At 39.5% G+C, this 15,660-nt stretch overlaps 1 protein-coding gene across 1 annotated transcript in view; it reads left to right on the top strand.

Annotated features, from left to right (window-relative positions):
• The window catches only part of GAD1 (glutamate decarboxylase 1), a 57,976-nt gene that overhangs the window by 30,596 nt on the left and 11,720 nt on the right, over positions 1–15,660 (top strand). Inside the window, exons 3-7 of the mRNA XM_058187732.1 lie at positions 3,939–4,029; positions 10,182–10,294; positions 11,529–11,644; positions 11,823–11,902; positions 12,084–12,138. Coding sequence (XP_058043715.1) covers positions 3,939–4,029; positions 10,182–10,294; positions 11,529–11,644; positions 11,823–11,902; positions 12,084–12,138 — 455 coding nt within the window. The remainder of the gene's footprint in view (positions 1–3,938; positions 4,030–10,181; positions 10,295–11,528; positions 11,645–11,822; positions 11,903–12,083; positions 12,139–15,660) is intronic.

The following is a 15,660-nucleotide window of genomic DNA, read 5'->3' as shown; positions in this document are numbered from 1 at the left end:
GGGGTACCTGTGGTTGCCCCAGTGCTTTGCCAGTGAAAATGGGCTCCCGAGCTCTGTTTTTGGCTGCCATGGCCTCCTGCAACCCTCTGTCAGTGACAACAAAGTTCGGGAGGGCCGCGTTTTCACTGGCAGAGAGTTGCAGGAGGCCGTGGCAGCTGCAAATGGAGCTTGACAGCCCGTTTTTGCTGGCAGAAGCACCACGGGCCAGTCCTTCGCTGTTTCCAGGGTGGCTCCACGGGCCAGATCTAAGCACCCCGAGAGACGGATCTGGCCCCCGAGCCTTGAGTTTGACACCCCTGTTTTAAAGGGACCCTGATTTTGATATCACTTGATTGCTTCTTCATTAGCAAGATTCTTAAATTTCTACAGCTTCCTTCTGCCTGACGAATGTAATAGTACTAGCCCAGGTCCCAATTTGGTCTCTACTGAAGTATGAGTGCTATCCATGTAATTACTGCTGTTAGGATTGCGGTAGGAATGTGACATTCCAACTGAGGTAGATTGAATTCTCAGCTATGCAGGTCTTTGGCTTTGGAGTGTGGCCTACGAATAGATCTTCTGATGGGAGGTTCCTATGTAAATCCACAACCGGAAGGTGGCAAGATTGTAATGTACTATTTTACTTCAGAAGTTTGCCTTTAAAAGCCCTGTTCATATGATGCCTGGTGGAGAAAACAAACATCCTTCTTGCGCCTGCTGAAAAATGCAGCAGAGTTCTTGCCTACGGCTTTGAATTGTTGTCAGAAATAATCAGTATCTGTAAAGCACAACAAATGCAAATATAACCTTTGGATTGGAGATCCCTTTTCATCATTCTCCAAGTTTGGTCATACGTATTGCTGCAGCAAGACATGATAATTGGAATTTGGCATGACAACTAAGCTACTCACCAAACATTTCATATTAAGGATAGTAGCTAAAAACACTACATACACTACAAAGAGGCATACAGTGTAGGATGCTACTAAAACTATATCAGTATAGGCCACTCCTAGCACTGTTACTCCCTTGGAATATAGGAATTAATAGATGAATAAGACTAAGGCTAAGACACTAAGCTTGCCGATCGGAAAGATCGGCAGTTCAGCAGTTCGAATCCGTAGTATAGATCTCCTGCGTGAGCAGGGGGTTGGACTGGATGACTTCCAAGGTCCCTTCCAACTCTGTTACTGTTAAATAAACAGTGGCAAAATATGCTTGCTCTTTGCCTACAGATTATGAGAATTAATTAGTTTGCCTACAAAGCCACAGTGGCACAGTGGTTAGAGTGCAGTACTGCAAGCTACTTCTGCCGACTGCCGGCTGCCTGCAATTTGGTAGTTCAAATCTCACCAGATTCAAGGTTGACTCAGCCTCCCATTCTTCTGAGGTGGGTAAAATGAGGAGTCAGATTGTTGTGGGCAATAGGTTGACTCTGTAAACCGCTTAGAGGGGGCTGTAAAGCACTGTGAAGCGGTATATAAGTCTAACTGCTATTGCTATTGCTATCTTTGGAATAAGCCTTACTTAATCTGGTGCTTTTCAGAGGTGTTGGATTAACTCCCATAACCCCAACCAGCATGATATTTTGACTAGTTTGAGTTTAGGTCTAGCAGATCTGGCCAACACCAGATTGGAAAAGATTGTTCAGTCTCTTGAAACAGGAATGTCAAATTTGGCGGCCTGTGGGACAGATGCATCACAAACACCCCAGCTCCGCGAAGGGGAAAAAAAACGTCACAATACATCATGTGACAGCAACATGATGCAGCAAGTTTGACATTTGTGCTCTAAAACAACAAAAAGAGTGAAAGTGAAAGATATAGGCAAATGGCTTCACAACTTTCATGAGAACAGGATCTACTGTCTTCCTCCATAGCTAGTTCCTGCTGCAAGTTAAATCTGTTTTCTAATGTTGAAGCTATGTTTCTTTCATTTAAAATAATGAGATATTATTCCATATTAATCCTTAAAACCCATAAACACTTTAATAAATAAATAACATGCTTATTTCACATTTATGGGACAATCTATAATTAATTTTAGAATGAAGTCTCTCTACATTCCAAAGCGCTTGCTACTGGTAGATATGGATAGGGATGAAGTCTTCAATATGTTGACATGTTATAAAGTAATTGTCCCGGCATAAATACCAAAACAGACATTTCTTCATACATCTGAGTTTGACTACATTCTCCACATTAGTTTCAAGGGAAGATAGTTTGAATGGACTGTGCTTCAGAGTAGGATGCGGAAAGATAGGAGGGAGGGATGGGAGAGCAAGGGTGAAATCCAGCAGGTTGTGATAGGTTCTGGAGAACCGGTAGTGGGAATTTTGAGTAATTCGGAGAACTGGCAAATAACACCTCTGGCTGGCCCCAGAGTGGGGTGGGAATGGGGATTTTGCAATATCCTTCCCCCAGAAGTGGGGAGGGAATGGGGATTTTGCAATATCCTTCCCCTGCCATGCCTATCAAGCCACGCCCACCAAGCTACATCATGCCCACTAAGCCATGCCCACAGAACCGGTAGTAAAAAAAATTGGATTTCACCACTGGGAGAGAGGGAGGGAAAGGAAAGGAAAGGAAAGGAAAGGAAAGGAAAGGAAAGGAAAGGAAAGGAAAGGAAAGGAAAGGGGGAGGGAGGGAGGGAGGGAGGGAGGAAGGAAGGAAGGAAGGAAGGAAGGAAGGAAGGAAGGAAGGAAGGAAGGAAGGAAGGAAATTTTCCTTTCTATCTCCTACTAAGGGCAGTTCCTGGCATCTACAAATGACAAAGAAAAAGACTAGCATTAGCAGCAGGCAAGGGAAATATAGATCGGGCTATACCTTTAATGGGCAAATCACTATTAGGGGCCGTAATAGCTCAGGCTGTTAGAAGCCTGTTATTAGAACACAGCAGCCTGCAATTACTGCAGGTTCAAGCCCAGCCCGAGGTTGACTCAGCCTTCCATCCTTTATAAGGTAGGTAAAATGAGGACCCAGATTGTTGGGGGGGCAATAAGTTGACTTTGTAAATATACAAATAGAATGAGACTATTGCCTTATACACTGTAAGCCGCCCTGAGTCTTCGGAGAAGGGCAGGATATAAATGTAAATTAAAAAAAAAAAAACTATCAAAGCAATCACTGAAACACCCAAAGTGTCTTTTTTCTTTTTCCCAAGAGGCAACTGGACTTTCTGGTAAATCCCTGGAACAATAGTGTATTTGGGACCAGAATTTCCAAGCAAGGGGGTTATTAAAGGAGTCGCATCCAATTTTACAACTTATGCCACGATGAAACGAATCACTGCAGTTGTTAAGGGAATCACACATTGTTAAGCGAATCCATCTTCATCCATTGACTTTGCTCATTGAAGCCAGCAGGGAAGGTCACAAATGACAATCCCACGGCCCTGGGATACTGCGACTGTAGTAAATACGCCTGAATTTTCATCATGTGACCATGGGGGTCCTGCAAGGATTAAGTGCAAGGATTAATTGTAAGTCACTTTTTTCAGGGCTGTTGCAAATTTGAACGGATGCTAAATGAATGGCTGTAAGTTGAGAACTACTGTATTTTTTCCTATTCATAAAATTAAGAAGGAATGCCTTCTGAACTCACAATTCCTCTACAATAGATATATCAGACATGCAGCCCACAGGCCGCATCTGGCCTGCGATAGGCCCAGAGTTGTCCCGTGGGGCCATTCTGGAGACGGCGAGGGATCCGGCCCACCTTGGCCACGCCCATGCAGTTGGCCATGACAACCAGGCCACGCCCTCCCAGCCCCCCAAGGACAAACAAACAAACTGATACGGCCCGCAATGGGATCGCGTTTGACACTCCTGCTCTACAACACTGCTGGTAAATGTATAGAATTGGTTGTCCCTTCCCTTTTCTATTTTCTCTATCATGGATATGTATGGATGAACCGATAACTATGATATTTAAGCAGCTGTCTTTTCTTTTTTTTTCTAGGTCACCCTCGTTTTTTCAACCAGCTTTCCACGGGGCTTGATATCATTGGTTTGGCTGGGGAATGGCTGACCTCTACAGCTAATACAAACATGTAAGCCCAGCCTTGCTTTTCTTTGGTACCCAGAAATCAGATTCAAATCTGAGGGGATCGTGGCCAAAGTTGAGTTGTATACCTGCACTTCAGGAAAGCCCTAGTTAAGGGACAATCACTGAGCCTCATTGCTATTAAATGTAGCATTCAAAACTTTTTAAACAAGCAGTAAACCTTCAGACTTACGTCCATGTGAATTTTACAAAAGATAAAAACAAGAAGACAGGGACAAGTGGTTTCCTTAGCTGTCTTCACTTGCTTTCACCTGTGTCCATTCACTCTTCTCTGAGTGGCAGAAAGATAATGAAGTATGCTTAGATGAATTAATTACAGGTTGTCCCAAAAGTCCTTGTTCAAGAGGCAACTGCACTTTTTGGTTTTTCTTTGATTTTTTTTCTTCAAAGAAAAACAAAAACAAAATCCAGTTGCCACTTGAAAAATGACCTTTGGGACAACCATGACCTAGATCAGGGGTCTGGTATTCTGGGAGTTGAAGTCCACAAGTCTTAAAGTTGCCAAGATTGGAGACCCCTGACCTAGATGACTGAAAATCTCCATAGACATTTAGTAGTTACAGGTTACTGTACAAATGGTAGCTAGAAAATATTGGAAACACTAAGGCAGCTTTGGGGTTGTGCTGTCCTATGGTGTTTACGGAGAGGCTAATGGGTCTGGATGTGAGAGGAAAAGAGAAACGGCCAAAGCCACCAAAAAAGCAGAGGTCAGCCATTTTTTTTCTATAACTGGTTGGATCCTGCCCCTTCTCAGTCTCATTAGGCATACTGACATAGTTGCTGCTAAGGAGCACACCAGCCATTGACCTTGAAATCAGGTTAATTAAAACCAAGACCAAGCTTTCCAGATTTGGTTTGAACTGCCTGTCTGTGGTCATAGAAGAAGCTTGTAAGATGCAAAATGGAAAAACAACTCCCTCGCTGGAAGCATTAAAAAAGTGCAAATAGGAACAGGAATCAAGCTGCTGGAAGGCACTTGTTAGTTTTACATTTCTCACAAATGCTGTTGTTACTGCATTTATTAATATTAAAGTCAAGATAGGGGATATGAAATGCCTGGTAACCATTGAAATTGGCCTTTTGATATAAAAGCCCCTCTCCTGTTCTCTACGAACATGATATAGAAGAATAGGAGATGAGAACTCTGCCCTGATCTGCAAGACCTTTATAAAGAATGACAGGGCTCCATTCATCCCATTCAAAAGTGAATTTAGATTCTTGTTCTATGTGTTTCGTCTCTGTATGTCATTGCATGCTATGATGGCTACATTCATAAGTGGTTGAAAATGCCTCGAGACAGAAAAGCTGTGTGTTATAAGATGGAGGCATTTCACTTGCAAACTGAAAAGGAAATGTCTAATTGTCCACTAAGGAGGTTCTGTTGAGCCCTTGTTAGCTTGGTGAATTAACATATGTATGTTGTTATGTTGAATTCTGCAAAATATTTGACTTGACAAAGCTTCCTCATTTGCTTTAGTGTACAATAGTCTGTATATTCTTTCTTGTGCCTTTGATTTTTCCATTCAGTGCTACTATTTAAAGCAGCAAAGGGACCTATTTTTAATTAAACTGATTTATACTCCACAGTATCCTAGAAAAAATGATCAAAGTATCCAGGCCAGACAATTAAAATTTATATTCCATGGAATTCAGTGAGATGTTGGAGTATTTTTATCATTATTCTCCAGTGAAATATATGTCTAATTATTAGATTTATTACCTGTTTTTCATTCAGGAGTTCAAGGTGCAGGAATGCTATTCAGCAGGTTCTGACAGGTTCTGGAGAACTGGCAGCGGAAATTTTGAGTAGTTCGGAGAACCACCAAATACCACCTCTGGCTGGCCCCAGAGTGGGGTGGGAATGGATATTTTGCAATATCCTTCCCCCAGGACTGGGGAGGGAATGGGGATTTTGCAGTATCTTTCCCCTGCCACGCCCACCAAACCATGCCCATCAAGCCACGCCCACAGAACTGGTAGTAAAAAAATTCTACCACTGTCAAGGTGGTATATCTCACACTCCTCATTTTTCCCCACAATCTTGTATGGTACAGCACTCTGAGAAAGAGTAACAGGACCAAAGGAAGTACTCCCAGCAACCTTCCATGGTTGAGGGTAGACCTTGAACATCCTTACCTTGATCCAACAATTTAGACCTTCGTTAAAGATTTTTGTTTTAAGGCTCCTCCACATGGCCAAGTTAAAGGTTATTTTTCCCACCACTGACCTACCAGAAAACTGAATTAACATGACATTTCTTGTTTCTATTGCCAATTCGTACTCGGCCAAAGCTATGCTGTTAGCAAATGGTACCATTCTTCTTTACTGCAAACAGACACATAGAGGAAAGGAATTTTTCTTTTTCCTTCCACTAAATTTTATCAGGAGAGAAGAAAATATGACCAATCACTCCCCTTATGGAAGGATACAGCTTGCTAACTTCTCATAAATGTCTAGACGTGGTGACTTTATCGCCTACCAAAAATTGCTCCAGGATGTGTAAAAATGGCCCAGTTGAGCAGCTGACAGACATTTGGTGGGGTCTGCAGTGCAGTATCATGGCCATTCCTGCTGCATCACCCAACCCATTTTCTGTCACTGCTCCTGTTATATAGTTCTACATAGGGTTAGAGCTCTTTTGGAAGATTGCTAGATCCATGTATAAGCATAGCACATCTAAACAGCTGATAGTAGTATGGTGGGGGGATATGTCACAGATTACGAAAGAAATTCCTGATGCATTATATTATCTCTACCAAGTGAAGCTAGTTCCATGCTTAGATGTGACTTTATAACACAATTAACTAACAAACTTACTTTGCATTGCAGTACTTATTTTATTACAGGTAGTCCTCAACTTACGATCATAACGGAGCCCAGAATTTATGTTGTTAAGTGAGACACTTGTGAAGTGTTTTGTCCCGTGTCATGACTTTTCTTGCCACATTTGTTAAGTGAATCGCTGCAGTTGTTAAATTAGTAACACGGTTGTTAAATGAATCTGGCTTCCCCATTGACTTTTGCTTGTCAGAAGGTCGCAAAAGGGGAATCACGTGATCCTGGGACACTGCAACCGTCATAAATATGAACCAGCTGTCAGGCATCTGGATGTAAATCACGTGACCATAGGGATGCTACAATAGTCATAAGTGTGAAAAATGGTCATAACTCACTTTTTTCAGTGCTGTTGTAACTTTGAACGGTCACTAAACAAACTGTTGTAAATTGAGGATTACCTGTACCTGTAAATTCCTACTCCCATCCTGGATTTCCCCAGGCATTAATTTCTACCCACCATTATTTACCTACCTGAAGCTGGGTACTACATACTGTAGCACTTAAGCAGACATGGGTTTATGTGCTTTTCTGTTAATTCTTCATTTATTCCTTGAATGCATTGCATGCAAGTCTCCATGACCTTTTGCACAGAGAAAAAGCCTTCTGGTCACAGAAGGGCGTTTCAGGAACCACCCGATTATTAAATAAGTTAAACCTTCTACCACAGCCCTTTAGAAACACGATACGCTGAGAATATACAATAGAGCGGACATGTTTGTTCTTTGAAATGATGTTGGTTCCCTTGATCAGTTTAATTTGCTTTTTTGCTGGAAGCTTCATTTCTTTGTGAAAAGGCCATTCAGTGCTCGGTTCCCTTTGGAGAGCTTTTCTCCCTTTGTGGTCCTTTTTTTCATTCTTATTCCCGGTTGCCTGCAGCGACAGAACACACATTAGCAGACTGTTCTTGTGGGCACTGTTTTCTTCCCAGATAAACATTACATAATTCCAGCATGTGGCTGGGAAAAACAAAAAACAGGGCAGGGTCAAGATAAAGGTGGAACAAGCCCCCCCACCATTCCTGCCATAGCAGGCAAGTTCAATGGTCCCCTATTTGTTTGGGTGGAGTATGCCACTCTTTCCACTGACAGCTTGGCGGCTGCCAATCACTGCTTGCAGCATCTGCCTCCTAAGGCCAGCCCTATCTATTTCACTGTCATGCAAGGAATAAAAATTATAATGGCAGCTTTTAGTGGCAACTGCATTCTACCCATCTCTTTCCCTCCCTGGGAACATCTCCAAACAATGCATTGGTTGAGATGGGCTTGAGAAACGGCCAGGAGCAACAATCAAATGCATTACCTTGTCACTGCTAGTGAAAGGAACTTCTGAGTGGCCCCACTCTCAAGAAGGAGGGGGAGGGTTCTTATATTGATCTCTCTATGGTGGCTGTGATTTCCTCCCTTCCACTTCCTCAGAATGGAAGCTGAACTAACCCAGTCACTGAACCTGACCTTGTTTTGCTTTTTTTTGTACTAACAAACATTTTGCCGAGCTTTCTGGGAAAGTTAAAATGGTGGCCACTGGGAGGAGCTGCCAAGGTCTGCTCAGCTTCCGCAGAATGGAAAAAGAAACAGAAAAGAAAGAAAAACCATCCAAGGGGTGGGGGAATGATCCCTAAGTAAATGAAATGGCAAGAGAATAGAAAATGTACCAGATATTGTTGAGTGAAATACAAAATATGCAGGATTTCCAGCTTTGATGTCCAAGGCCTTATATCTGTCCTAGCGTTGTGTCACTTAGGGTAGATTCCCAACACTGAATAAATCCTTCCTCTGGAGGTTGCAGTATCAGGAGGGCCATCTTGCTGGATTTTCAGCAGGATTTGTTCGGCATCCTTCAGTCTACTTTTTCATGATATGTTGCTTACTTACAACTGCTGACTTTTTAAATCATAGTAGCACAGCACAGCACTGTGCTCCTTTTATTGCTTTATTGTTGCAATCCTTGCTCGCTTTGTGGTAAGCAAAGGTAATTAATTGATTCATTATTGAACATTAAAGTAAATCCAATGTGTTAATACCGTAGGAGTGCATAATGCTCTGTACTTCATAGGAGCCCTATCAAATTATTTGCTCAGAAAGTTGTGATTGGTCATAGATCCCCTGTTAATGTACATTCAGAATGAGTTGTACTCTTAGGTTCATGTGATGCTCTTTGGAATTGTTGTTGTTTATGTTCTGGCTACAATTGTTGGACTGCATGGCTTAAACAATCTCTTCCAATGTTATGAGCCTTGATGTTTGGCAGCTCCTCCCAAAGTAACATACTATTTTAGTTGTTGAGGCATAACCATTTACTGTCTTGCTGTAATAGCTGGCAGGATTTAGTTGCGATCTTTGCTACCCAACAGAGTGGAAGAATTATATTATGGCAATTAGCTCCTCTTTGGTTTATTTCCAGTATAGTTTAAGTGAGACGTAATAGTCTTCTGCTGCAATCTTAATGAAGGAAAACTTTCCACTCCATACCCAAAGTAATTCTTTTTTAGCCTTTTCTTGATCTTCAAAGAGAACAAAATGGCTTTATGTGGGAATTTTGGTACATGTGGAGAAATAGATGATATATTAAATTATAAACTATGGGTGTATGTTTTGTACTAAATGGACAAAACAGTGAATTTCCCTTTTGTTACCTGTAATTAGTAATTAGAATATTGCCCTTTTTAATTACTGATGAAAGGTTTTGATAGTGTGGCATTTATAATTAGCTCTCTGGAGAAAGCCAAATACATTCCTATAAATATGACTTTTTTAAAGCTCTAATTTTCTTCCTGAATAGCTTTCTGATGATGTTAGGATACTGTTTTCATAACTTTCTATGTTAGATAATAATTACGTTTGAAAAATAGAAAACCAGCATTTTGCCAAGTAAAAATATTTACAGGTGGTCCTCAATTTATGACCACAACTGAGCCCAAAATTTCTGTTGCTAAGTGAAACATTTGTTAAGTGAATTTTGCCCCATTTGACAACTTTTCTTGCCACGTTTGTTAAGTGAATCACTGCAGCTGCAGTGTTAACAACAGTTGTTAAGTGAATCTGGTTTCTCCATTGACTTTGCTTGTCAGAAGGTTGCATAAGGGAGTCACATGACTCCTGGGACACAGCAACTGCCTTAAATATGAGCCAGTTGCCAAGCACCTGAATTGTGATCACATGACCCTGGGATTGCTACAACGATCGTAAGTGTGCAAAATAGTCATAAGTGACTTTTTTCAGTGCCGTTGTAACTTTGAATTGTCACTAAGTGAACTTTTGTAAGTCAAGGATTACCTGTATTTATTTATGTTTGTTTATGCAGGTTTACATATGAAATTGCACCTGTTTTTGTACTCATGGAACAAATAACACTTCGAAAAATGAGAGAGATTATTGGATGGTCCAATAAAGATGGCGATGGAATATTCTCACCTGGTAGGTTTAATTCCATTTTTTTAACTGAATAAATCTTTAATAAAATAAAACCAATGAAAATATTAGAAAATAAAGAAAATAAAAAGGATTGTGAATAAGAAAGAAAAAAGAAAAAGAAAGGATAGAAATGATCATTAAAAAGGGTCTTCCAAGTCCATAAAGGGTTTCCACTCCATTCTTGACAAGTTGTCTCTAGCACCCAGGTGGTCAGTAACAGAGGTGCTATTTAGCAGGTTCTGACCAGTTCTGAAGAACTGGTAGTGGAAATTTTGAGTAGTTCGGAGAACTGGTAAATACCATCTCTGACTGGCCCCTGCCACTCCCACCAAGCCACATCCACAGAATCAGAAGTAAAAAAAATTAAATTCCACTGGTCAGAAATGCTGCAAAGCCCAGTCAGCAACTGAACATAAGCAGATAGTCTGTATGGTTTTAGACCTTTCGTATGTAACAGTACAGTAAGTCAGAAAAGCTTATGCTTTTTAATTTAACTTGGTTATTCTGAAAAGGTGGTATTAGACTCCTTTTGATTTTTGGCTTTCAATTACAGTCTATAAATTACTTTCCTTCAGAGGCCAAACAAAGGACATTCTCCTATTTTATAACTTACATGACTTTTAGGGTTTTGATTTTACTTATATTAAATGAGGCTAACATTATATATACTGATATATGGTGAGTGATTTTCTATGCTTTTAGTATTGAGTATTTTAATTATTGCAGTCTTCAATATTAGCAAAGTTAACTTTCCTAACCTTTCTTGATAATGTGACTTAAGATAGTCAAAATATTAACTAACATATTAACTAAAAACTTAATATGCTTCTTTTTTAATAGAAATGTAAAAAATGTTCTTGTTTGCATCTAATCATGACAATATCCAAAACAACACAAAACAATTGGGACCAATAGAATTTCTTGGCCTCAATATTTAAGCAGAGATTTCAGGAAACCATAACTTGTTCACCATTTCCTGAGGAACGTTGTTGAATTTCAAGTTTTTGCAAATATTACCTTAAGAAAAGGTAATATTCATAAAACTGGAGAGTTAGCTTGAGTAAAAACAGAGGTGATTATCATTAACTTTTATCTATTGGTTCATTGTATATTGATGCTTTTTTGGCTACATTTGCAACATAGTTCACGAATACCGCTTATACCTTTGTCATAGAACTGTATCAATCTTCTTATTTTCATGTTTCTAATACTCTATTGTTGGGTCTTCTCATTATAGGTGGCGCTATATCCAATATGTATAGCATCATGGCTGCCCGTTATAAATATTTCCCAGAAGTCAAAACCAAAGGCATGGCTGCAGTGCCTAAACTGGTCCTTTTTACCTCAGAACATGTGAGCTCAATAATTTCAATTAACATGATTGTGATTACTGGATATTGTGATTTTTGTCATCAGCCTTGTTCTGGAGAGATTATGTCTATTTTGTTTCATTTCCCTTCTTCCTCCTTAGAATTTTGGAGTTCAAAAGCAATCATAGCAAATTAACATTATCTATTGATTGTTGTTTCAGAGTCACTATTCAATAAAGAAAGCTGGAGCTGCGCTTGGATTTGGTACTGAAAATGTGATTTTAATAAAGTGCAATGAAAGGTGAGATATTTATACATCTTTAGCTGGGTGTCTTTGTGTTTATGTTCAGGTTGGAACAATGCAAAGGACATAATAACAGCATCAGTGAATGCCCTACTATTGTTTCATTTCTGTTTAGTCCTTTTTTCGTTTTTCTTTCTTGTATGTCAGATTTGGCTTTCACATTTCACTTTGGTTGCAGGGGCAAAATAATACCTGCTGATCTAGAAGCCAAAATCCTGGATGCCAAACAAAAGGTATTTTTTTTTAAAAAAAAGAGGAAAAAATCTCCTACTTAATTTTCTTATTTTATTTAGAATATATTTACAATTTGGACACAGTAGCAGTTACTTCTAAATAAATGTGTATCAGCTTGCATTCTTCATCCATCATATTGAAAGGCAGGTTAACTATAAGAACTAATAGGCTCAGCCTCAGCAGCATAAAGTGGAACTGAAGAAGCTTCTTGGATGAGAAGTGAAATGTTTGCAAAGAAAAAACAACAACAAGGAAGTCCAGCTGCCTTTTGGAAAAAGCACCTTTTGGATAATCATGACCTGGATGATTGAGAATCTCCATAGACACCAAGCAGCATAAAATGGCCCTCTCCACTTCCACATGTGAATTTCCACAGGGAATTTATTCCATGTTATAAGTCTAATTCTAGGGGAAAATTCTTCTGATCCTTTAGCAAAGTTCTTGTGTGGTTCTTGAAATTTTATTACATACAATTGAAGATTACCCAATTCACCTTATAAGAATATTGATAAACTAAGACAAGAATTCTCATAGTAATTCCTTTGTATATTTCATTCCTCTTTGAATGGACTCTTGTGATTATTTTCTCTTTGCCAATTGTATCATTATTACAACGGTCTCACAGTGAGCTTCATGAGGGCAACTTCTTAATAGTTTTCACTTCCGTTAAGATTTATCACCAATTTTAGTTAAAATAAAAGAAGCAGCTATATTTACTGCACATCTCATAATCATTCGTAAGGTTACAATTTACTTCGGGAGTGTCAAAAATGTGGTCAGGGCTCACTCATTTCCTGCTAGAAACCTTTTGATGTACTCTTGAACCATCTCAAGTCCACGGTCTTCAGTACAGCATGATGTGAAACCAAGTACGGTATGACCACTATGCTGGTAGAAGTTGTACATGCTTTACATCATGAGCGCACAAATTTGGCTGAAGGTCGCATTTAGATAGTCTGGATTGTGCAGAAAACAAGATGTATACAGGTAGTCCTCTATTTAGGATCACATTTGAGCCCCAAATTTCCATCACTAAGCAAGGCATTGTTAAGTGAATTTTGCCCCATTTTACATCCTTTTTTTTTTTGCCAAAGTTTTGAAGCGAATCACTATAGTTGTTACGTGAATTTGGCTTCCCCCATTGACTTTTGTAAGTCGCCCAGAATTGCTTTGAAATGAGATGAGTAGTGAATAGAATAGAATAGAATAGATTTGAAGTGAACTGAACTGAACTGAATTGAATTGAATTCTTTATTGGCCAAGCGTGATTGGACACACAAGGAATTTGTCATTGGTGCATATGCTCTTAAATAATCATCCTTATCGATTTTGCTTATTGGAAGTGAACTGGAAAGATTACAAATGGTGATCGTGTAAGTGATTATAAATATATCAGCATAAGCATTGTCTTCCCCCAACCTCCAACAAGAATGGAAGAGAGTTCCCAGATGTTGCTCCCAACCTCCTCCTCTCCCCCATTGCCCTCTAAGCCATCATGTCCATGCTGGTTATAATTCAGCAATCTCTGTTTTGCAAAATCTACAGTAATTATGAATATTGTATTCAGTGGCATATGTGAACCATGATTTTAATGGGATAAACGTATCTTAGAAAAATGGGCTGCAAGAATGTCTTCAACCTGCACTAGATCATAACTAGAATTATTTGGGAACCAACCTGGTGCTAAGTTGCTGCAGTATTAAGACCAAAATGTTGACAAATGAAGATATTATGATTGCCTATCAAGTGGCAGAACCCTGAAATAGTTTTATTTTGTAGGGGAAGCAATATGACAAGCTGCCCAAAGGATGGAAAATACATTCAGGGCAGCTGTTCTTTGAGGATTAATTTTGCTATTTAATAGACAATAATGATAAGCGGATAGTGTAATGAATGCCAATTAATTACTGTCAGTTTTCCGCTGGTAAACTGATACACTAATTCAATTCTTGAGAGAGCCCTCTTATGGACACAATTTTAATAGCAGTGTGGCAATTTTCATTTCCTTAAACTACCAGCCGATTTAGTCATTATTATACTATTAAGAAATGCTTAAGAGAGTTTCTTATAAGATACAGTATCAGTATATGCGTTATTTCTTGAATTTTCAGTTCTTGTATTTTCACCCAGAATCTCTTGCAAACAATATATCCACATTTAGAACTGCATCCACAATGGTTCCCTCTTGAAAACCTAAGGAATCATCTTGCTATTCTGTAGGTGTTTTTTTTTAATTTCTTTTTGTCACAACAGTATACACAAACATTGTCATAAATAAAACAACATATCTTGAAGAAAAATATATATATATATAAGTAAAAAAAATATGCATCAACTATATTAATTTGATATAATGAAGGAAACAATAGGACAGGAACGGTAGGCACTTTTGTGCTCTTATGCATGCCCCTTTTTTTTTTCAGTTTCTCCAGCTGAATTTGGGGGGTGGGGGAAACCATTTCAATCTATATTCATTCTTCTTAAAGGTAAAGGTAAAGAATCCCCTCACACATATGTGCTAGTCATTCTTGGGGGGCGGTGCTTATCTCCATTTCAAAGCTGAAGAGCCAATGCTGTCCAAAGACATCTCCGTGGTCATATGGCCAGCATAACTAAACGCCAAAGGCGCACGGAACGCTGTTACCTTCCTACCAAAGGTGGTCCCTATTTGTCTACTTGCATTTTTTACATGCTTTCGAACTGCTAGGTTGGCAGAAGCTGGGACAAGTAATGGGAGCTCACCCCATTACACGGCAGCACTAGGGATTCGAATCACTGAACTTTCGATCGACAAGCTCAACATCTTAGCATCTTAGAAGGAGCGTCTCATTCTTCTTAGCTCCTCCAAAATGAATAGAAGTGTTGACAGATAATCCTGAAGAAAGTCTATAAGACTACCTAAAAGAATGAAGTATTTTACTCTATTTGTATAGTTACTCCTCAATTTACGACCGCAATAGGGATCAATACATTTGTCATTAGACAGTGTGGTCATTAAGTGAGCACCTGATTTCATAACCTTTTTTGCAGCAATTTTAAGTGAAACATCACGTGACAATAACTTGCAACTTTCACTGCTGGCTTCCCCACTGACTTTGCTTGCTTGAAACAAGCTAGGAAGATCTCAAATGGCCATCATAAGCTTACAGGATGCTGCAACCATTACAAGTGACCTTGGGAAATGAGGGGAAGAGATGCTGCCTAGGGAATGATCTGATAAAAGGGGGAAGTGTGAAGCTGAATAACAGGCAAAAAAAAAGACACTTAGGAAAAAATCCATCCTAACTTATCAGACAATAAAAAGAGACAATGGGAGATTTGTCCTTTTAGACTTGCAAGATTTTGCTATTGTAAGGTAGGCCTGTCAAATTGGCAGCCTGTGGTCATGCCTACCCTGGCTCCGCAAAGGCAAAAAATGTTGTGATACGTCATGATCCAGCCCATGACACAATTGAGTTTTACACCCATGTTGTAAGGTAAAGGTAAAGGTTTCCCTGTCCAGTCATGTCCGACTCTAGGGT

This window comes from Ahaetulla prasina, chromosome 1 (genome assembly GCF_028640845.1).
Source record: "Ahaetulla prasina isolate Xishuangbanna chromosome 1, ASM2864084v1, whole genome shotgun sequence".
Taxonomy (NCBI): domain Eukaryota; kingdom Metazoa; phylum Chordata; class Lepidosauria; order Squamata; family Colubridae; genus Ahaetulla; species Ahaetulla prasina.
The sequence above is the reverse complement of the archived record's forward strand: the minus strand, read 5'-3'. Positions and strand labels throughout refer to the sequence as shown.